Consider the following 22932-nt stretch of genomic DNA (forward strand, 5'->3'; position numbering starts at 1 on the left):
AGAAGGTGCCATTTTTACAGTCGCTTGTCTGACCGTAACCGCATTAGCACCACGCGCAGTAGGTGAGCTGGGAAAGCCAGGTTGAAGGCAAAGTCAATTCAGCATTTCTGAAATGGCTAATGGAGGGAAAGGCCGGCCTTCCCTCCTATTCCGTTTCACTGGCTTTGCAGATTCTGTCTCTGTCTTTCCCCCGCTCTCCCTGTCTCTCTCTCTCTCCTTCCCTCTTTGTCCCATCCCATTCCACAGTCTTCTCCCTTACCATCCCATCTCAAGGAAGCCATAGAAATGTCTAGAGAGAAGTTGGAGTTGGCACCATTTTCACCAGTGGAAGCAACACACGCACGACTAATGTCTGCAGTCTCTCCTCATTGCTTAGGGCACCAAGAGAGCCGTCCCCTCTGAGGTGGAGAGACTTGATGGACAGCCGCGAAGAATGTTCTCATTCCTTAGCTCAGAATGCCAAAAGTGAAATGAAATGCACTAATGCATTTGTGATTTAGTAGAAACGTTTAGTGCTAGGACTATTAGAATAAGATCAAAAACATTTTCATAAGCCTTCAGGATTTTTTTTACTGTGATTATAAAGGTGATGTACAGAGGAGTTACAGTTACATAAGCCAAGTAAAAAGAGTCCATTTCTTTTTGGACGGTGTCACCCCTTCCCTCGCTTCCTCACACCTTTTCCTCTCCCACTACAAGTTGTATAGCTCATTCTGAACCCAGCGTCTAGTGAGTATCATTGCTGCATTTGTTTACCTTTGGTCCCTCCATTTCCATGCCCCCTTCCCCTCCTAAAGACAACTGAATAAATGGCAAAAATATATACATATATACACACACACACACACAGCAACAAAGAAAAAAACTCCTGTGTTTTCTGCCCTATTCTAAACTGCAGAACTTGTACTGGATCTGTAAACCAGTGTGAGGAGAACTGAAATCTTAGCACTTGCAGTTTCCGCAGGCCTGTTTGTCTCTCCAGTGATTCTGGAGTTTCTGTCATACAGGTTTTTGTTTGTTTGGGGGTTACTGGAGAGCGACCTCGGGGCCTCACACCTGCTAATAAGCAGGCCCTCTTTCTGAGCCATGCCTCCAGCCCCTCCTTGGCACCGGATCTGTTCTGAATGGGGCCTCGCTCTATGCTAGAGCCAGACCAAGCCTAGGCCCGTGCCCACCACACCCAGCCGCTGCCCTTCCCTGTATCTAGGGTATCAGCCTCCACCACCAGACCTGCCCCTTGGTAGAGGCGGACTCCCTCCAGCTTTTTGCCCCAGTTGGCCTTAAACCACGATCTCCCAACCTCTCCCTCCCAAGTAGCTAATATTATAGGCTCCCATCTCAGCATGTCTGAAAATCTTCGTTCCGGTACTAGGCATCCTGCTTTTTACCACGTTGGGTGTTTAGTATCTGACGTTCCTGTAAGTATTACTGACCCTTGTTCTAGGGTGCAGTTAATTACATAGAAACTTTGATCCTTTTGGGGTCTTTTAGGCCTTGCTAAGCATTTCTGGATCATGGGGTGTCGGAGTCTCAGCCCCCAGTGCTCTCCTGACCTGCGGGAGAGATGGAGAAGCTCACCCTGACCAGGCGGGCCAAGAAAGGAGAAGGGTCCACAGACCGCCCACACCCCGACCCCCCCCTCACCGGAGGACAGTCAGACGGCCCGGGAGAAATGTCTGCGCACGTCTCGCTTTATTGAAATAAGCTCCGCTCCTAAATAGGTCAGGGAGCGGCAGGAAGGGGAGGGGTGTACGCGCTCCTATCTAGGGACGGTGAAGGGAGGCCTGAGCTGTCCGTCAAGGGTGGAGGGCCGAGGGACCAATCCTAAGAGGCGGCCTAATTTTATGTCACAGCCCTCCGGACCGCCTCCGGGTTCATCACCAGGCGCCATCTTGGCCACACGTGGTCCCAAGGCTGGGAGGCGGGGCCAGCTAGAACCGCCTTTCCGGGTTCCGAGTAATAGCCACACGTGACCCCAGGGCCGGAAGACAGGCGGGGCCAGCTAATTGCCTCCGAGCATGCCCCACATCTCCCCCTTTTGTTTTTATTAGCAGGTGGCCGCCCTACTTGAGAGTGTGCCTGTCTTAGGTTGCCCCCCTCTGGAGATCTTACCCTTCATTGGCTACCACTCTAGCTCTTCAGGCAACCTACCTGCAGGGCCTGCCACCCAGTGGAAGAACTCGGGGGGAGGAATCGACACTCAAAAGGAGGCCCTGTTATTTTTGCCTCACGCCTATACACCCTGGTAGGCTGCACATTCTGGTAGGGGCCATGGCCAACCTCATAGGGTTCCCAATCGGCTAAAGGCAGCATATTGCTGTCAGACCACCATTAACTGGACAGCTCTGGCTCATTGCTTAAGAAATAGGGGAAGCCTATTAACCGTGCAAGGGTCAAGTGTAAACACAAGGATCATGGGGGATGTCTCCCACAGGGGGGAGAAGGTAAGGGAGCCACCCATTTAGCTCAGTCTAGGGAAAATTGGAATTTAGTCTGTTTCGACACCGCTCAGGATAACGCAGGCAGAGTCCCCCTTCTCTGGCAGTGAGGTAGAAGCTCTAAGCAGAGTCCCCCTTCTCTGGCGGTGAGCAGGTCCAGGCCCTGGCGATTCTGGAGGTCCACGGCAGCCAAGGTGCTAGCAACTTAATGCATGTCATTAGTAAACAGTTTATCGTAAACATGAAGCAAGGTGCCAAGACCCTCAACGCCTGTTCCCCACCCCAACGGGAACCCCTAAGCTCAGCAACAGGAAAGGCAAAAGGGAAACAGTGCAAACTCCATTCCAGTTCTTTGGCAAAGCTGTAGGCGGTATCGCCACAGAGAAACATTGCTCCATAAAAGATGTCGAGGTAGCGTCCAACAAGGCAGTAGGGCCGGGTAACTGGAAGGAAGGGAGGCTGGTTGCCTCCGTTGTTGTCCACAATTGCTGATGCACGCAGCCAGGCTTCCCGTATTTCCAGGGAGGAGCAGGAAGAAATACACCACGGCATTTATTTTTTCCTAAAGAGTACGAGGAGAAGACATTCCTCAACTGCGAGTGCTCTTGGGTGGTTATTCTGATAAACAATACTTTAAGTCTCTAGCTGGTATCCAAATTGGGCTTGGTTCCCCAATCGGGAAAAGGCATCCAAAGCCCCTTCCCACGCTAATAAGCGGGTCAGGACCTCGCCATGATCCAGTAAGGGGGTCCTTCCAACGGACTTCCACCTTTAAATAAGGTGTCTGATTTGACCAGTGCCTCTGAAAAGCCATCAGAGGTTGGTCTTTGGAGAGATTTAAAATATTTAATGTAAGCATGGCTGTCCTTAACTGGTCATGGGGGTTGCTTCCCCCTTTTTGTTTCAATAATTGGTCCTTTAGGGTCTTATTATGCCTCTCAATTATGGCTTGACCCCTTGGATTGTGCAGTATTCCAGTGGTGTGTTTAATATTCCATATTTGAAAAAATGTTTGCAATGGTTTGCTTAATAGCAAGGCCCATTGTCTGTCTTTACCTGTAGGGGTAGCCCCAGGATGGCAAAACAGTGTAGGAAATGGCTTTCAGCATGCCGGGCCCTTTCACCTGAATGGGCAGTTGTCCAACAAGCATGTGAGTGAGTGTCTATGGACATAAATATATATTTTAATTTTCCAAAGGGAGCATAGTGGGTCACATCAGTTTGCCCGATAACATTAGGCTTAAAGCCTCGTAAGAGGAACGGGAGTCTTCTGCCTCGAGGCCTCAAAAGGAGGCACTCCCTCCCTGATAGTTGCTAAGGTTACCTGACAGGCCATAATCTGTACAGTGGGCTAGGAAGTACAGCCTTAGCTAAACTCCTCCAATCTGGCATGGTGCAAAGTTGATAAGCCAGGCCATGGAGGAGGGTTTCAGCCCAGGGAGAATTAGGTCCATCCTCGGAAACTGCTTCCCAGGGCTACCACCAGGCCAGCCTAATGCGCCCCGGGTTAACATTTATTGGGAAGGCCCTGCATGGTAAGCGTGAACCGCGGCTACAAACGGGCGGCTCAGCAGGCCCTCTCAGGTCCGCGCAAGATGGTGGGGAGCCTCCGGTGGAGGAGGGGTGACGAGACGGTGGAGGCTGCCCCCCACCTCGCTCATCCGCCACGTGTCCCAGGGCAGAGGTGCTTGGCTCGGGACCCGGGGGATGGGGCCAAGGCTCATCAGTGGGCTCATCGGAGTGAGGCGGGAGGGCTGTCTCCCTCCTGTCCAAGACGTTCCCCCGCAGATCCTTCCCGGGCCCAGATGCTCCCCCTTAGGGGGCCTGGGGAAAAGCAAGCCTTAAGGGCCGAGAGGATTGGGAAGACTACGAGAGGGAGCTCCTCCTCTTCACCTCCTGCTCTGCGAGGTCCCAAGTAACCCAGCTAAAGAGATTAGCGTCGGCCAGCCAAGGCGCGGGCGCGTCAAGGTCTCCCAGACCCTTTTGGCCTGGGTGTCTGAGATGTCTAAACCTATGCTTTGAAGCATGAACCTCAGCACCCTAAGCGCCAGATCGTCATGCTGCGTTTGAGATTGCCCCACCTTTTCCAGGGATACCCTCACCTCTCGGAATTCGCTTGACTTGGCTCGCCGATAGCTTCACTTCTAAACCTACGCTTCCTCGTGCCGCATGTTGGGTGCCATTGCCGGGGTCTTTAGCCCCCAGCGCTCTCCTGACCTGCGGGAGAGATGGGGAAGCTTGCTGGGGTGGGCCAAGAAAGGAGAAGGGTCCACAGACCGCCCACACCCAGCCCCCCCCCCTCACCGGAGGACAGTCAGACGGCCCGGGAGAAATGTCTGCGCACATCTCGCTTTATTGAAATAAGCTCCGCTCTTAATAGGTCAGGGAGCAGCAGGAAGGGGAGGGGTGTACGCGCACTTATCTAGGGATGGTGAAGGGTGGCCTGAGCTGTCCGTCAAGGGTGGAGGGACGAGGGACCAATCCTAAGAGGCGGCCTAATTCTACGTCCACAGCCCACAGGACCGCCTCCGGGTTCATCACCAGGCGCCATCTTGGCCACACATGGTCCCAAGGCTGGGAGGCGGGGCCAGCTAGAACCGCCTTTCCCGTTCTGGCGTAATAGCCACACGTGACCCCAGGGCCGGAAGACAGGCGGGGCCAACTAATTGCCTCCAGGCATGCCCCACAATGGGGTATTGCTCTATCTAGGGCTAGTTATTAGCCGTTGCTGAAAGTTTTCTATCTAATGCCTTGTGAGATATGTTTCTTCTGCCCTGGCTGGTAGAAACGACCCGTGTCCAACCCTACGTGAGTAACGGCCCTGCCCTCACTGTGTTTGATGTGTTGTGATCTTAGGCTCACACTGCTCTCATGCTTGCTCTTCTGGGGACTCAAGGCGGCCCCTCTGTTTTCAAGCCTTCTTTCTCTGCTCTGACTTCAATGTCTATGTACATCGCCTTCCCCCACCCCCCCCCCGGTCCAGGTTCTCAGCTCTTTCTCCTCTAGTCAGGGAGTCCCCTGCCCGAGTCTTCCCTGCAGCCTGGAATGGAAGTGCCTCAGGACAGGGAGCTCCGTAGGTAGCCACGGGCTTGCCTCTCCTAGCCAGTCTCTTAGAGGCCACTCTTCACCAGCGTGGACAATGTGGGACACACTCTTGTTTGCTTTATTTTTAACTATCTGTGTTAGTTGTTCTAATCGCCAAGTTAGGTCCAGTCTCTAGTACTCCAGCTTGCGGAGAGGCTGAAGTCCCCTGACCCTCGACGTTCCTGGCCTGTTGTCTTGCGCCAGGGTGCTGATGAGCGTGGGTCAGCGCCACTCTAGCCTCTTCTGCGCGCTGGAGAGCCCTGTGAGCGAGGCGTGGTTTCCCCCCTGAGCCTCCATCCTCTCGATCTGTAACCTTGAGAGCACCTCCTGAGGAGACTCTGTGCTCGTAGGGTGGTTTTTTCTGGTTCCGGGGATTGCCTTCTGGGTCACGCTCATCCTAGGCATGCGCTCGAAGCCAATGAAATGAGACAGAGAATTTGATGTATAACATGGTTCCTAGGCGTGTTCTGTACATGCGACCTACTGTTATCACTGCATTTTAAATATTTTAAGACCTCAGCAGACCCTTGTCAAATGGACAAATGGCTGATCTTGGTTGGCCCCAAGTACCTACCGCTCATGCCCTCCCTCTATGCAGGTTCACTAGAACCTGACACTCACCCTCCACTGCTGTCACGGTGATAGCAGCTAACAGGTGTGGTGCTTGTCATGTTCCAGGGGAAGACAGGAAGACCCCCAGTGAATCAAACAGCCCGTCCTCATCCTCCCTCTCAACACTAAGTGATTCGGCCAACAGCAAGGACGACTCCGACGGCTCCCAGAAAAACAAGGGTGGGAGCAACTTGCTGGTCATCTCTGTGGTACCTGGGAGCCAGCCGCCACTGAGTAGTGAGGAAAAGCCAGAGAAAGGTAAGGAGGCGCCGGACCTGGCCTGCTCAGTCCTGCCCACTCCCGGGTGGCCCTGCCTTGAGAGAGAGCCCTGGAGAGGAGCAATGTTGGAAAGCAAGTATTAGGATCAGGTCGTAGTGTAATGCCCACCACCAGAAACTCCCATTTTCTTTCGGCTTGATTTCCATCCAAAATACAGGGTGGGAAGATGGGTGGGTGAGCCTCTATGTGTTAAAACTCCTTTTAGTGCGGAGACGCGAGAATCGGTGTCCGGAGAGGCCAGGGACCGGAAGTCGGGCCCACCTTCCTTACCCCCCTGCCCCCACGCACCTCTACACCCCGCTTCGGTCCTTTCAGGGTTCGAATGCGTTTTTTGCAACTTTGTCTGCAAGACGAAGAACATGTTTGAGCGCCACCTGCAGATCCACCTCATCACCCGGATGTTTGAGTGTGACGTGTGCCACAAGTTCATGAAGACCCCTGAGCAGCTGCTGGAACATAAGAAATGCCACACTGTCCCCACTGGTGGGCTCAAGTAAGGAAAGCAAGTACAGAACCTTTTACTGCGTTGTTATTAAACCCCCTGCCCCTGCCCCCCCCTCCCTTGAAGCGTGTGGGGATCCTGGAGGAGGAGGAGGCTGGTCGGAGGGAAGTTAGTCAGGAACGTCCCCGCTACCGGTAGCTGGATTGAGGCGAGCCTGTCTGGCAGGGGTGGTCAACGGATAAGAGCGGGAGAAGCCATGTGACCAGCCCCCGAGGGTTCAGGCAAGGAGGAGGCCTCGATGAGCGCGCATCCCCCCTCCTTTGTTCAGACTCGATGCGGGCGGACTCGGGTTAGGCATCCGCCGTCACACGCTGGCTGCAGCTTCACACGTGTGTGCTGGTGGTGTTGGTCTTTTTCCCCAATGACCTGACATATAGTGAACTGTCAGGTGAGCCTTACAACCACGCCACCGCACTCCCCAGACTGGAACCTGCCAGGCTGACCGGGCAGGAGGCCACGGTGTACACGCAGACGTCACGGGTGCCTCTCCTGAAAGAGCTAGCGAGACCCAGCCTGCCAGCCTTGACCCATATTTGCAAGCAGCCCTCCGGTCCCAAGTGAGACCGGCCCGTTATTGTCAGCCATACCATGTGTCCAGACTGCTAAGAGGTGCTAAAGGGCACGTGAGGAACACAAAATGTAATTTCCCCCCTCGGGAAGTGTACGTCCCAGCACGACTCCGATGGAATCTTCTCAAGTTAAGACCCCCTGTTCATGAGGCACTTAGGGTGCAGGAAAGAGAAAGGACACGCAGTTGGACATAGAAAGACACAATTATCAAGGCATAACTATTAACTTTTAGCTGAAATGTGACAGAGAAAAAAGAATGAAAAATTACTTTTTACTTAATACAAGATGAAAAGACTTCGTTGGGGTTTTCTTTTTTTTTGACATTTTCATTATTGAAATGTATAACCTTCCAGAAGTAGGGTTCCCCGCCCCCCGCAGAGAGACCCAGAAGCCCCCTGAGGTCAGCGCAAGGTTGGTCAGTTGGGCAGCCTTAGAAGAACAGGACCAGCACCTACTGTGGATTCCATTTCAGTTCCCTTGGGAAGGGGAAGGGGGAAAGGGGCATGGAGGGAGGGAGGGGGAGGGGGGCTGTACCCCAATCAATCAGTAGAGAGTAAGTACCCAGCAAGGACTTAAAATGAGAATTGGATTTGCTTTGTTCCCATTGTCCATTTGTAAATATCTGTGTCCTCTTATTACTTTTTTTTTTTTTTAAGTAGAACCCTGGTTTTTTTTTTCTGGATGGACTAGTGTCATTGCCTTCCCGGTAGCCCGGCCACGCCCATTACTTTCCGGGCCATACCATTGGTGGCTTTGCCAGTCAGTCGCCTTTGCCCCCTTGGGGACCATGAGCCACTGGGGAGACTGTACCATCAGCCGATGCTTTGCTAGAATAAGATCATTTCCGTGCAGCGCTAACCGTCCCCGTGTGATAGTTTACATCCTAGGATATGACCAAGTAGAAGAATACTTGGGGGAAAAAAGTGATAATGCCTTCTGGCTTATACAGTGAGTCTTGGTTTTGTCTCCTTTCCTTTGCCATGTGAGAGAATTAATTTGCCTGAGAGAATGTCTTTAGGATATACTTACGGGAGCACGGGAAACACTTGGCGCTTGGCTTGAGCAGCGAGAGCCAAGAGTGAGCCGTGGGTCACAGAAATGTCCTTAACGTGAAACAGACCGCCGATGTCTCGATTGCTTTTCTGTGATGGAACTGCTTGTAAACTCTATATCCTGTTCATAATGCAGATCAAATAAGATTATACTATTATTTTTCTTTTGCCGTAGCTCAGGACAGTGGTGAGTTTCAGACTCCTCTAGGTAAGGCCCAGCTTGGCGTAGGGGTTGTGTGTGCACTGACCTGGGAATGGGCTTTATATTTCTCTCGTGTGCACTCTTCTGTGAGCTGAGGTTCCAGGGCTAACGGCGAGCTTGGCGCTGAGGAGGCAGTGCACGGTGCACCTGGTTGTGTTGGGCTCTGCTGATCACCTCTCCACCCCTCCGAGGACAGCCCCCTCCCCGTCAGGAGCCGGGCAGGGCTGAGGCAGCCACAGGGAAAGAGCAAACACTCAGCAGCTATCCTGCAAGCCACCGAGGCCAGCCTGGCACCTTCCAAAAGACAGGGCCAGCCGCCTTTGTAAACACGAGCTCCCCACTTCTCGTGGCCCCCCTCTAGACGGCCGCCCGGCCTGGGAGCTGCATGCCTGAGCTGCAAAGGACTTAGAGAAATCTGAGCCACGGAGTAGCCCAGGCTTTGTCCTTAGGGGAGCCACCCAGAGCCCCATCAGTCCCTGGAACGCTAACCTGCCCTTCCCAAATCACCCCCCCCCCAAATTCCTGATGCAGACCACTCTGCTCGGGAGTCAGCGTGTCCTGGGTGCTGTCCGCAGGCCCGCCCCTCCCGAAGCCCCGTAGAGAAGCACGGGTCCCATTACTAGTCGTGTCCTGAAAATGTCCTTCCCCGGGTGGCTTCCTCCTCATTCCCCCATGAGTAGAGAGGGGGGCTGCCTCGAGGGGTCTCCCTCCTCCTTTGCGCTGACCTGGTCCTCGCCCTCCTTTCCGGATGGGGAGCCAGAGGGTGAGATCTGAGTACACACACCCGTGTACACACCTCTGCACACACGGCACGCACACACACAGGCCTTCTCATCCTAACCCCCCCCCCCCACTTTAATAAGCACGACTCTGACCCCCGAGACTGCTGGAGAAAGCGCTCCCCCCACCCCCACCCCCACCCCAAAGCTGTTCTTTAAAAATCTCCTAGTCTTTCTGCGTGTGCTTGGTGTGGTGCATGAAAAGTCGATTCTTTTGTGTTGCTCCGGTGGAGAGGGGAGGCCCCGAGGTTCAGACCTCTGCCGGGTGGGCCCCCCACCCGTGGGGAGTGGGGTGGGCCTGGAGGGGTGGGGCGGGGCTGGAGGGGCGTCCAGCCTGCTCCCCCTCACCAGCACTGGCCCTGGCCGTGGCCCTCGCAGCCAGGACCCGACCCCCCCCCCCCAACACCCAGGGCAGGAGGGGTCCTGGGAGGAGCTCCCCGTTGGCACCGGCCAGGCAGGGCCCGCTCTGCACGGCCCGATCGCGGCAGGGCAGGGCAGGGCCGGGCCAGGCTGAGCAGGCCAGGCCTGGGGCGAGGAGGGGACGGTGGGGCTCCCCGGGGGGTGGGAGTGAGGTGGGGAGGGGGGAAGGGAAGGGGTGCAGAAGAGGGGGAGACGCCTGGCCGCCCCCCCCACCCCAGGCCTGCCCGGCTGAGCGCCCCTCGCCTTGCTTTTCCTCCCCCCCTCCCCCCGCAGGTGCCCGTTCTGCATTTATTCCACCAACCGCCCCGCCGCCATGGAGTGCCACCTCAAGACCCACTACAAGATGGAGTACAAGTGCCGCATCTGCCAGGCGGTGAAGGGCAACCAGCTGGAGCTGGAGACGCACACGCGCGAGCACCGCCTGGGCAACCACTACAAGTGCGAGCAGTGCGGCTACCTGTCCAAGACGGCCAACAAGCTCATCGAGCACGTGCGCGTGCACACGGGCGAGCGCCCCTTCCACTGCGACCAGTGCGCCTACAGCTGCAAGCGCAAGGACAATCTCAACCTGCACAAGAAGCTCAAGCACGCGCCGCGCCAGACCTTCAGCTGCGCCCAGTGCCTCTTCAAGACCACCCACCCCTTCGTCTTCAGCCGCCACGTCAAGAAGCACCAGGGCGGCGGCGGCGCCCCGGCCGACGGCCCCCAGGACGACGACGGCGGCGGCGGCGGCGGCGGCGGCGGACGCACCGCGCATGCGCACGCGCTCGCGCATGCGCGCCGCCCCGGCGCGGCCCCGCTGCTGGTGGTGGGCGGCGGCGGCGGCGCGCAAGGCCTCCTGTCCCCGCTGTCCGTCATGTCCGCCTCGCAGGCGCTGCAGAGCGTGGCGCTGAGCGCGGCGCACGCGCACGCGCACGGCGGCGCCACCTCCTCCCCGTCCTCGTCCTCGTCGTCCTCCACCTCGTCCTCGCCGCCCAGCCTGGCGCTCCAGGCCCTGGCCTTCGACGGCTCCCCCGTGCGCCTGGACAAGTACCGGAACTCGGACTTCGCGCACCTCATCCCGCTGACCATGCTGTACCCCAAGAGCCACTTGGATCTCACATTCCACCCTCCGCGGCCCCAGACGGCGCCCCCCAGCCTCCCGTCCCCCAAACACTCCTTCCTCGCCTACCTGGGGCTCAGGGAGCGGGCGGAGACCGTGTGAGGGCCGCGCCGGCGTGTGCGCATGCGCGTGCGTGCGTACGCGTGCGCGCACGCGCGCGCCCCCGAACCAAAAACCCAGACGCAGACAGTGCGCGCGCGCGGGCTCCCTCCCTCTTCCCCCCCCCCACCGAAGCTGCTCCCTCCAGAGGCATGTCCCGCCCCGCCCCCCACCCGAACCCCCCAAGAGAGTGTCCTTACCCGCAGCCGCCCGCCCGCCCACTGCCCGGCGCGGGGAGAGCCGGGGGCGGGGGGGGGGGGGGACGGGAGGGGGACGCGGGTTCCCCACCCCCGCCCTCTTGCTTTTCTGGCCACAGAGTGGTAGGTAAGAGCCCGGTGTGTTCACGCGTGAGTGGAAGAGCGATGGGCACGCGCGCGGAGCTGCCTGGAGGGTGGGGTGGGGTGGGGGGGCCGACCCCACAGTGCACGCGTGTGTGTGTGTGTGTCCTGTGCATGTACACACACGTCTATGGTGCATTGAGCCCACGTGGCCGGCCCTGCGGGTGCGGGAAGGGAAGGCGGCGCGCGTGGAATCCAGCCACGGAGATTATCAAGAAGAAGAAGAGGGAGAGGGGGGGGATTTGGATCAATTCTGGGTGTGAATGGCTCAGACTAAAAAAAAAAAAGAGAGAAAAGGAAAAAAAATGGCAGTTTTGCACAGTGCTTTTGGTCTTGCACTAGTTTTTGTTTCTCACCAGAAGAAGAAAAATGTACCCCACCACCCCACCCTACCCCACCTTTTTTTTTCTTCCCCCCCCCCCCCCACGACAGGATGAGTAGACGGTTGTATGTGTGAGATGTTTTTTTAGCCACGACCTCTTTTGACATCTAAGGACCCAACTCTACAAGGTGCTGTTCTAGTCCTTCGGCTCGGTTTTATGCCCCCGAGAAGCGTCGGGACGGACCCCCTCACGCCTTCGTCACTCCGTATTCCATCTTGTTAACGCCTGGTAGATGTAGCCTGCTGGGGGGGGGGGGGCGGGGGGGCTACCTTTATACTTATTTAAAACATGTTGTGGTCATTAAAATGGCAAATTTCTGTCCAGCACTTTATGGCAGCAGGAAGGAAGCAGGTGCAGGTCAGCTGTAGAGCCCTTGGCCCGTCTTAAAAAAAAGTAAGGAACGACTTCAAAAAAGCAAAGCAGGAAAATACCTTGGCAGAATATATTCGTTGCTTGCCATTCTTAAGACAACAGAATTTCCAGAATGAAACAGGCCGAAGAGCAGGAAGAAATGTGCTTTGTATAATAATGAGAAACTTGGAATATAAGCGTTTATATATTATTTATCTGTTGAAAAGCTGGTGTGCAGGAGGAATGTGGGTTTGTTTCTGTTGTTTGGTTTTTTTTAATTGTGTTGTTTTCCCGTCATGCTTTACCTTTGAGTTGGGATTTTTCTTTTCCCGTATTCCACCAGAGGAAAATAAAGCGCCCTTCATTTTCTTCCTCTAGTCAGCTTGCTTCACTGAAAGTCCGCTGGAAATTAGTACAGAGCTACAGAAAGCCGGAAGACTGTACATCTGACCATACGTGTGTCCACCCTCCCCCCCCCCCCCCGCACTCACACACACAGAGTAGCAGCTGTGCTACTCTTCCCATCAGCAACCATCCAGCCATGGGTGGCAAGTCCGCTTCGTGCCCTGGCCAGCCAGTGTCCACTCCAGAGCTGCTCACGGGGGCCCGGAGACCAAGCAGCCAGGGCAGGCCGCTCCCAAGCCCTCCGGGGGAGTCTCCAGCAAGAGACCTGTGCTCTTGGCCTCGTGTGAAACACGGTTCAACTCACCATGTCAATCAACTCGCCACGTCAATGCCTCAGTAGAAGACACTACCGACAGTTGCAGACAGCATACGCCAAGAATCCTGGGCTTTATGGGTGGGTTGGTCTTTCCCCCCCCCCTCTCTTTTTTCTTTTAAGTCATGTCTATCCCCATATAATGGAGAATGTGCCACTTGGCTAATAATGTGTGTTCAAAACAACAAGTTCAGTGATGACAGGAAAAGGGGACCATGCCAATCCCACAGAGGTTGGCACAAAAGGCAACTCGCGTTTCAGCACCCACGGGTTAAAAACCTGACGACTCTGGGTTTGATAGCATGCCACTTGTGCAATGAGGGCCCCAGGAGGAGACCGGGCGGGAGAGAAGAGGGAAACCACGGCGACTGCTCAAATGCCCTGCATCGCTCTGCTCACCACTGAACTTGCATTTGAATGACTTAGTAATGCTTAATATAATTGGGCAACTTTTATAGCACTTTGGAGTCATCAATCTTTCTGGTAAATTATAAAAACAAAAGTTTTCTGAGTGAGAAAAAGGTGTGTTTGGAGTTTGTTTGACTTTTTTATATTATTATTAATAAAGAAACAAATGTCAACAGCGTTTTTCAGATTCCACCTAGCGATCTCTGGACCCTCTGTATTTGGTTTGCCGTTTGCTACTCAGGGAAGGATGTGTGCGGTAGCTATCCTTTCCGTAAAACACTAACGTCTTGGAGAAATTCACCTACCAAACTAACTCGGATTGTTTTCACTATGCCTTTTCCCATGGAAGCTAGCTTATTTTTCCATATAGTAATGCAGTTAGGGCTCTCGGCACTTTCTTTCTTCTCTATTTTTTTTTAACTCCTCGTATTATGTTCAGATGATCGTACTGTCAAGGTTGTGTACATTACTGAAAATTTGTATTGTATAAAGCTTTTTGCATTACAAGGCTGTACAGGGTCATTTTGACAGTAACTGGTATATTCCTTTGCATCTTATGTTGCATTGCCAATTTCTAGTGTATCCAGTTTGAAAGTATAATATACTCTAATTAAAAAAAAAAAAGGTTGGCTATACTCTTTGTTTCTTTTCCTTTCTTGGTTGCCATCCTTGACTGTTTAAGTCTCAGAGTTTTGTCTGTCTTCCTTGGTCACTTTTTTATTTTGTTTTTGGGGTTTTTCTTTTAACCTTTCAGTGGGCTTTAGAGTTAGGCTTTGGAAATATCCACTCCGGGTTCTGAACATCAGTGTATGTTATATAATGCAGTTACTGTGTAAATTATTTGTGTCGGTTAAAGGTAAGCACTTATCCACCATTCAGGACTCCGGCAGCTGCTCCTCCGAGATGATTTAATGGCATTTCCAAGTGCTCAGCAGCTGTTTCCTCTCCAGCTCAATACTGTGCTGTGGACCCATAGCCAAAGGCGGGGGGTGGGGGTGGGAAACAGATGAATAATTCTATTTCTTTAATAAAAGTTTGGCAGCTTGGACATTTTTAATGAGACAGAAATGATTCATTTGCAAGTGAAAGAATAGCCTGTCCCCATGCAAAGAGGAAGAGTTTGCTATTCGAGGGAAGGCACCAGAGAAATAAAGTGAAAAGTAGGAAAGAGATGAAAACCACATTGATAAATTATATTTTTAATCCATTTTAAGTTCTATCATCTCAAGGATCTATGATTGATAAAAATATATGAAGCAGCAGATGAGAATATTTGGCCAGACTTACAACTCTCGTGCTTATAAATATCATGTCCTTCGGTTATTTCAAGAAATTGTGAGATGCTTCTGTCCAACATTTAAAGTGACTAAGTTTACTTTAAAAAAGAGAGGGGCCTGGGAGTGTGGCCTAGTGGTAGAATACTTGCCTTGCATACACGAAGCCCTAGGTTCGATTCCTCAGCACCACATATATAGAAAAAGCTAGAAGTGGCGCTGTGGCTCAAGAGGTAGAGTGCTAGCCTTGAGCAAAAAGAAGTCAGGGACAGTGCTCAGGCCCTGAGTCCAAGCCCCAGGACTAGCAAACAAAAACAAAGAAAGGAAAGAGAGAGAATGTAGAAACCACTTTACAAGTGACCAGTCACTTACCAAATACTATTTCTCTTTCATTTTTTATTCAATAACTATTATAGGTGATTAAAAACATGTCTGAAGTACTGATTTTGTTTTACAATGATTGGTTCTCATTGAAAATATGAAAATAAACCAGATTTCTTTGCTTTTGCCAGGACTACAGTACGCACAGGTGGCTTCTCAATGTGTAGTTTTTTTTTCTTGGTCTTCATAGCTAACTTACCTGCTGTCTATTACTGAGGAGAGCCAGCGATGTACAGCAAACAAGCACCTGTGTGGAATCAGTTCCGCGATGGGCTTCCACTGACTGAGTGAGGAATGGTCTGCGGACAGCCGTTCATGAGGAAAGAGAGCAGGGGCACCTTTGCTGATGGGATTCGCCAGCCTCCAGCCCAGCGCCTGGCTCCAGAAGGAATTCGAATCCAAGGTCATGGATCCTTTTTCTGACTTTATGCTAAGACTCAAATGTGTAACTGATGAAATGATTGGTCTTGTGGTCACTGACCACTAACACCTGACAACTTAACTGAGCTGTGGCTCTGGGAACGAGGCTTGATGAGCAACTAAGCTCCCAAGTCAGAACTCCGTCAGCATCCGTGGAGCACTGGAAGATTATCTGAGCCCTCGGAAGCGAGAAGACGCGCGATCAGTCAACCAAACAGGAACGCAACCCCCCATGCTTTTTTAGCCCATGGAAAGGGAGGGGAGGAGATGGTCACTGAGGAGCTTCAGAATACAAAACCAGGCTCTTCCTCAATGCAGCTTAGAACCCGGGAGCAAAATCTAAAGATCCTTGGAAGAACAGACTGTGTCCAAAGGAGCTGACAGTCACAAAAACTCAGGCTACTCCTGCCAATATTCTTAATCATTGCATGCCCTCACAATAGAAGAGAATCACACCAAATGAGGTTTGAGAATAATTGTGATTAACAAAGCAGTCAATACCCTGAATGGAGTGGAGTCCACCGACACCCAGCGACCAAGGAACGCCATCCTTGTGTTGTCCGAGGTCTGGGTGGTCTGGAGTTGTTGATCTTTATGAGGTAGTGGATCTCCAGTTCACAGTCCTTTCTTCAGAGTTGGATCTGCAACATAAGAGAGTACAAATCTTGCTCGTGTTGGTGGGAGCTGAAGGAAAACCAACTGCCGGCCCCCACCCCTGCAATTCCTTTTAGAAGAGCGTTAGGGGAAGTACTTAATTAGTTCTTGTTTTCTAATAGACTTGGAGCAGATAATCCACTTCAATTCCCACTTCAAAATTAACTCTGCTGATGCCAATCCCTGCAGGTGGATTTTCCACGCTGGTTGGTGGGAAGGTGTGGTTTCCAACCAGGACATGACCATGGGCCTGGAGCTGAGGGCGTGATTAGCACGCGCCATTACGCATCTCATTAAAGGATTGAACTGGGTGGTCTCTAAGGCCCCTTCCCACCAAGCCCATAACATACACCAGCGCACGATCCTGTGTCTCTGTGTACATGAGGAAAAAGTGAATTTGTGAGTCAGAAGTCATTTAAGATGGAATCTGGAAAAGTTACCATAAACATGGCACCATGATGTTTTTAAGCCGCAACAGATGCAGGGAAGGGGAGAAGGTTTTCTGCCCACTTCAGAGTATGGGGGGGGGGTCTAAAAAGCTTTTTTCTCTCTTGATGAGAGCTAAGTCGCCATGACTTAAAAAGCCCGGGTCATCTTGAGTAGCTTCAGCTTCTTTTCAGCCCGTGGGCGCGCAATCTCGCGAGACGCGTCGGGAGCCAGCCAGGTAGGGAGGGCGAGGTCCTGCCCTTCCTCCCACCCTGTCCCTCCCCTTGCCACCACCCAGCTGTCATGGGGACAGCATCGTGAAAGAAGGCGCTGAGTCTCCGCCCTCGGCTGCTCGGGTTGTGAAGCCTCCTACCCCAGGAGCTGAGGGCTTGAGGAAGGGGGGCTTCCCGCTGGGTGGGGAGCCCCTGTGTTGACACTGGAAGGAACGGGCATGCGCACACAAGCAGAGAGGTCTACACACGCCGCTGCGACGGGGCCAGAACCCACAGCCTCCAGGTCGTCAGGATTCCCACACAGAGGCCACCGCCGGGCTTCCGGGCTCTGCTTTTATTTGAACTGGGATCTTGAGGCAGAGGCCCTTACAGTGTTCCTGTAGAGAAGCAAGAGACGTTTCCGTCTCGTGTCTATCATTTCAAAGCAGAACGTTCGAGTTTTCTCCACGCAGTGCACCTGACCAGCGTTCGTAGACAGCGGATTTCTCTACTGTCCATCTGTCTGTCTTGGTTTTCGGCCTACCTCGTTCTTCCCTCCAGATCTATGTCTCATCCGTCTGTTCTCTAGATTCCCACAAAAAGGCTTCTCAGAGCTCTGAGTGCAACCGTTGATTTTGGAAAGCAATTCCTCAAAGAAAAGTAGGAAACTAGCAAGAAAGAGATAGGAAATGAAGACCAATTCCCAGGCTGCACTGTGACCTAGCCATGCCGGGCCTGGGGGCTCCCAGAGGCCCTTGTGTACATGGACTTCAGACGTGACAAGCCAAGCACTCCAGAAGCCGGAGGAGCTCAGTGGCCGCCCTTACGTGTCTAGGTTTGCCTGTCTGGGGATGGCTGAGTGGGCGCCGCGTTTCAGAGATGGCAAAGCAGCCCCGGGCGGGATACAAGAGCCCCTTGGGAACACCAAGGCGAGGCACTGACCGCTGCACCCGTCGGCAAAGGCCGCAGTAAGGTGAGTCCAGCGGAATTGGATCTATGGCGGCTCTTCAAAGCTCCTCCCCTCCTCCCATGGCTGAGGACGGCCCAGTCAGCGACGCGCAGTCCAGGGTTCTGATGCTAGGGAATGAAGCGGCAGCAGAGCAGGAGAAGCAGGTAGCAGCTCCCTCCTCCACAGAGCAGGAGCGCCTTTGAATCCTCTCTCGTTAGGAGTTGCCAGGGAAAGGGGGGCATTTCTTTCCTGGCTTTGCAGTACTTAGAATAGAACCTCCACGACTGAGCTATACCCTCAGCCCTGGGGGCTGTCGAACAAGACGGGGTCTTCCAGACCTCCTTTGGAGAAGCCAGCTGGCAGGGCCAGGGTCTCCCTCCTGCCTGGGAGCCTCTTTGACACAGAAGAGCCACCACGGCCCAGGGCCCACGGGGAGACCTCTGGGCCAACGTCAAACCCAAGCAAACGGCCCCCACGTGCCATGCACAGAGATCCAACAGTGAGTTGAGGTTCAACTGACATTGCGCCCCAGTTAAAATGGCGCTTGCCCGAGTTTCTCTATACATAAAATCCCTTCCAAAAACTTAGGCTAAACTAGGAGACACGACTCATTGAGAATTCAGATATTCAGGATATACATTCTGTGTCTTTCCATGGCTTCCACATATAGCTAACAGTCCAGTCCCTGACGGAAGACGACCGTAAGCATAGGATCAATCGCAGGTGGTCACAGGGGAACCTAGGCTGTGCAAATGTCCTCAATCCCAGCTACACAGGATGCTGAGATCGGGGATTGCAGTTCAAAGTGGGCCCAGACAGGAAAGTCTGTGAGCCTCTCCTCTCCAATTAACCACCGAGCCGTGAAGCTGTGGTTCAAGTGGCACAACGCCAGCCTTGAGCAAAAATAAACTAAATCGGGGACGGGTGCTCAGGCCCTGAATTCAAGCCCCAAAACTGGCACACAAAAGGAGGGGAGGCCTAAGAGCTCCCACCCCAAATATAGATATAAACAAATATAATCGTGCTAAGGGTGTGAGTCTCCAGAAGTCAGACCATCTCCTCATTATTCCAAGACGCATATTAAAAGCCAGTGTTGTTTTTCTTCACACTTCCCTTGTGTTGCTGGAAATTAAAAAAAAAAAAAACAAGCTGATGAAAGAAGCTAACATATGAAAAGAATAATTAAGGGTCAAAGAAATCTCATTAATCAAAAGACCCCCTTGTCTGTCTCCTCTACAATTAAAGCAACGGGCAGGGCAGCGGGTCACGGGCATCCGTCCGTCAAGGCCCAGCTCTGCGCAGCGTCTGACAGTGGACGGGGCGGCGGCGGACTATGCCAGAGCCTCGGGTGCCGGCCGGGCTGCGCGTCTCTGGATGAACAGAACACAGTTTCCTGCGGATGGAGTCACAGTCTGGCTTGTCTGACTGTATAAAAGGCAAACTAGAGACCTGTGTCGTTCTGCTACAGGCTTCTGTGTAGCGACGGACCCTTCCCTGCAGGGCCTAATTCACCGCCTCCTGCCTTGGGATTCTGCGTATCCATCCGTCCACACCCCAAAGTTTCCCTCCAAGTTCAACATAGGAATCAGCCAAGTCCAAGACGTCGGCGCTGACCATTTCTCTCCCCTTCAGACTCCCTCTCTGCTCCAGCCTCGACCCCTGGCTTCCTCATTATTTCATGTATTATGAACAGTGAATGTGTGGAAAGTCAGATGCTAGTCCCCGGCTTGAAGGAATTACCAACCAAGAGAAGAGGAAATACATGTTCGAGAAAATGCATCATACGATCGGGAAAATACACACGCGCTGCTGTGGCAATAGTGAATACATAGTGACTACATCTTGCAGGGGAGGGAGGAGGCCAGCGCAGCTGAAGGATGAAGAGGACGGAGAACGGCGAGCCCAGAGGCCAGGCGGAGCACCGCTGGGTGGATTCTGTCGGGCTGGAGAGGCGACGGGGAAACTGCAGAGGCAGCTTGGGTGGGGCACCCAGTCCCTCGTCCGGTAGACCAGAGTCCACTCGGTTCCCCCTGAGACTCGTCTCGTCCGTATGAGCTACCAGAAACTGCTGAGAGCGGCGTGACTGGACTTGTGTTCTAGGAAGAGAATTCTAGCATCACAAAGGAAAAGAGAAGATTGAAAAGATGGCGGCGGGGTGGGCTTAGGAGAGTCATTTTCATGGTGTCCCAAGCAGATGTCGTGGCTGTCTCCCTCCACTTTACCCCTTCTCATAAATCCCCCTCCTCCAGGGAAGGACTGCAGCCGCCCCAAGCCACCGGGGGGCAAAACCTGCCAGCAGCTTCGCGCACGTCCAGTCCTCCCCTTTGTCTCTCCTGTGCCCTGCATCTGCACAGCGGCTCCACCACGAAGTCCCGCGGGCCTTATGCTCTGAACGGTGTGTGTGGCCTTGCTCGACTGCTCCCTTCTCCGCCTCTGGAGGAAGGTTCTGGGCATCCTCTAAACACCAGCATGGCTTCCTCGCAGACAGCAAGGAAGGGTCCTCGTGGGGGGGGGGCGCAGCCGCGGGAGGATGGGAAGAAGCAAGCAGAGAAGCTGTCAGCAAGAAGCCAAGGGGCGAGCGGGAGAGGCCCTGGTGACCGGCAAGGCTTGTGTCAGGGACCTTCGACGGCACTGCTTCACACCAGCGTTAGAAGACACCATATCCCCCCCCCCCCGTTCACCTTTAACCTTTCCCATTCCCTTCCTGATACGCCTTCAAAGAAGAGCAAAGGAAACTTCTGGCCTTCCACCCCCCAGCCCCTCACCCTCCCAGTGCCCCCTACCTCCTTGGTATCCACCCCTCCTTTCACAAGCAGTCTGTCCTCATCTCAGGCCTGCTCCTGCTGTCTGCCAGAACCAGTTTGTACCGGTCAGACATCCCAGCAAGCAGAGCTGCATGGGTGAAATGTAGTTCCCCCCCCCCCAATCATAGGAGTCCAAAGAAGAACAAGAAGCCAAGGGATGGAAAGTCTCGCCTCGCCTGTCTACTGTGACCAGCACTGCGGCGGATTCTATCTGGCGAAGGACGCGTGAGATACGACGGCGGTCCCCGTCCAAGAGCATGACGGACGTGGCTGCTAGACCTTCACGTCAGAGCCGGGGAGGCAACCGAAGCTTCAAAGAGCTCGTTCGGGTTGGGGCCCTGGGTTCAGTGTCAAGCCTCACTGACCACCTCAGGAGCACTGCAAACACCGCCTCTGTGGAAAGGGACGGCGGACCTCAGACCGCCTGCCACACAGGCCGCCACCTTGCCCGACGAGGGGGAAAACCAGCCCGGACGGAGAGGCGCCGGGCTTTAGAGACGGAAATGGAATTAACCTGGTTTTTGTGAAACGCAATGTCAAAATGATTCATTCATTCTAGAAACGCAAACATTAACATTCTCATCAAGCTTGCATTCTGAGAGATGGAAGTCTCTGGCAGGCCATACTTTGTCACCATGGTTGGTTCGTCCATGAAACCAGCAAATATGGAGGCAGTGGGAGTTCAGGGCTTTGGAGGAGAGTGATCTACAGTCATGACACCTTCTCCATCTTTGTCACATGAACCCCTCCAGGGGGGCCTGCCTGGATGAACACTGTTTTGTGAAAAGTTATTTTTGAAACGAAGGGTAGTTATTATTTCAGAATCTCACTTTACAAATTGACTCCCCTTCCCGACAGGCACCTAATTCTACAAGAACGCTCACACTCAAGTGGATAAAGCATGAAGTGTTTAACATAAAGGATAAAGGCAGAGCGAGAATGTAGGGAGAGCTGGCGCGTGAGCACCTATGATTGATTGTATATGAAGGGAGAACGGAAAATACAGCATCCTGAAATTATCAAGGAACTGCGTGGCTCTTGTTTTGTAAAACTTAGTCTGTCACTTTTTCTTTTTTTCCTTGCCGAGAGATGTAATTCTAACTTAGAAAAACGCTTCCTCCTCTCTCTGGCGATGGTTACGGCACTTGCTAGTACAAAGCTGAAGTAAACTTGCTCTCCGGAAAGACAACACCGTGGTGGAAACCCGAAGCGGTGGACTGGCTACCCGAGGACCTGAATCCGTCCTGGCGGCCGGGGTCTGCCCTCAACTCCCTGAACTCAATTTTGTTTGCAGCTCCGCCATCATTCGCTTAGGGATGCTCTACTGGCTCAACAACAGGTCCACACCGAGCTTCTCCGAAATCTCCCTGCTCTAGGACACTTGTCACCTGCAACGGTGGATGTAAAAAATAATAATAATTAGAACATACTCTTACTCTTGAATAGGTATTGAGAGAGTAGGTATTCAATTTGACCTTGTAGCCCTTGTCAGAGCCCTCTAGATTTCATTCCCTTGTGTATCCCACCAACACCATCAGACACTGCCCACCGACATTCCACCACTATGTACAGAGTCATCCAAAACAGTAAACGTCAGATGGTATTAACAAGCTGTGCTACACTGCTACTACCCAGGCAAGAATCTACGCAAGTCTCACATTCTAGTGCTAATCGCAACGAGACTGATCTGAGCTCCTTATTGGTCTACTGCTGGGGCTACAGCAACCCAACCCCTAGCGACCTGTGGGACAGGAGAGAGAGGACTCTCAGATTAAACGGGCTGTTTATGTTCACCCTCCCATCAGACTTCTCAGTGCGTATATTACAAACTGAAGAGAAAGCCTTCATGTAATCCATAGCCCCTAGAAGAATCTGAATCCTCAGTGATTATTCCCGTAATCCTTATCCTTTAAAAAGCTTGACAACCATTTTCAGGATTTTTGAAAAAGATAACATATGCACATGCATGTAATAAAACTACCAATTCAGCGATCCTAGTTCAGGAATAGTGAAAAGAAGCAAAATTCGATGATGTTTACCCCTTCGTCCTTCATTGGTTCAAAGATGAGATGGTCCATGTCCGTTTGGGTTTGAGCCTTTTCCAAGTTTTGCCTCTCTATGCTGCACACCCGCTCCAAGGGGCAGAGCTGGAGGCTGCACAGGGAACCGCTCCGTCTAGAGCCCTAAAGGTCTGCGCAGGGGAGAGGGGCTTCCCCTTCCAGATCCTCCTCTCGGCCCCCACCTGCCCTGAGCTCCGCCACTGGGCAAGTCCATTCTCATCTGGAGACAAGTCAGGTCCCTGAATGAGTGGGGAAACGATTTGCAGCTCATATCAACTGTTAGCAATAGGGAAAACAATGGGCAAGCAATGAGTGGACAAGCAATGAGTAAAACAGAATAAAAGTAACAGAGAAACAACAGGACTTGAGTGCCTAATTCCATTTCTTATTACATGAAAAAGAGCAGAAGGAAGGA

The 22932-nt window shown here is 53.1% G+C and overlaps 1 protein-coding gene across 6 annotated transcripts in view; it reads left to right on the plus strand.

Annotated features, from left to right (window-relative positions):
• The window catches only part of Znf827 (zinc finger protein 827), a 166117-nt gene that overhangs the window by 127561 nt on the left and 15624 nt on the right, over positions 1-22932 (plus strand). Inside the window, exons 12-15 of one of the 6 annotated variants that reach the window (XM_048333769.1) lie at positions 6201-6392; positions 6729-6906; positions 8713-8745; positions 10212-10344. In XM_048333769.1, the coding sequence (XP_048189726.1) occupies positions 6201-6392; positions 6729-6906; positions 8713-8728 (386 nt within the window). In that variant the 3' untranslated portion in view covers positions 8729-8745; positions 10212-10344. Of the gene's footprint in view, positions 1-6200; positions 6393-6728; positions 6920-8712; positions 8746-10211; positions 10345-22932 lie in introns of those variants that run through there. The other 5 variants (XM_048333770.1, XM_048333773.1, XM_048333772.1 and 2 more) reach the window with 5 other exon arrangements.

The sequence above is a fragment of the Perognathus longimembris genome, chromosome 24, assembly GCF_023159225.1.
Source record: "Perognathus longimembris pacificus isolate PPM17 chromosome 24, ASM2315922v1, whole genome shotgun sequence".
Taxonomy (NCBI): Eukaryota; Metazoa; Chordata; class Mammalia; order Rodentia; family Heteromyidae; genus Perognathus; species Perognathus longimembris.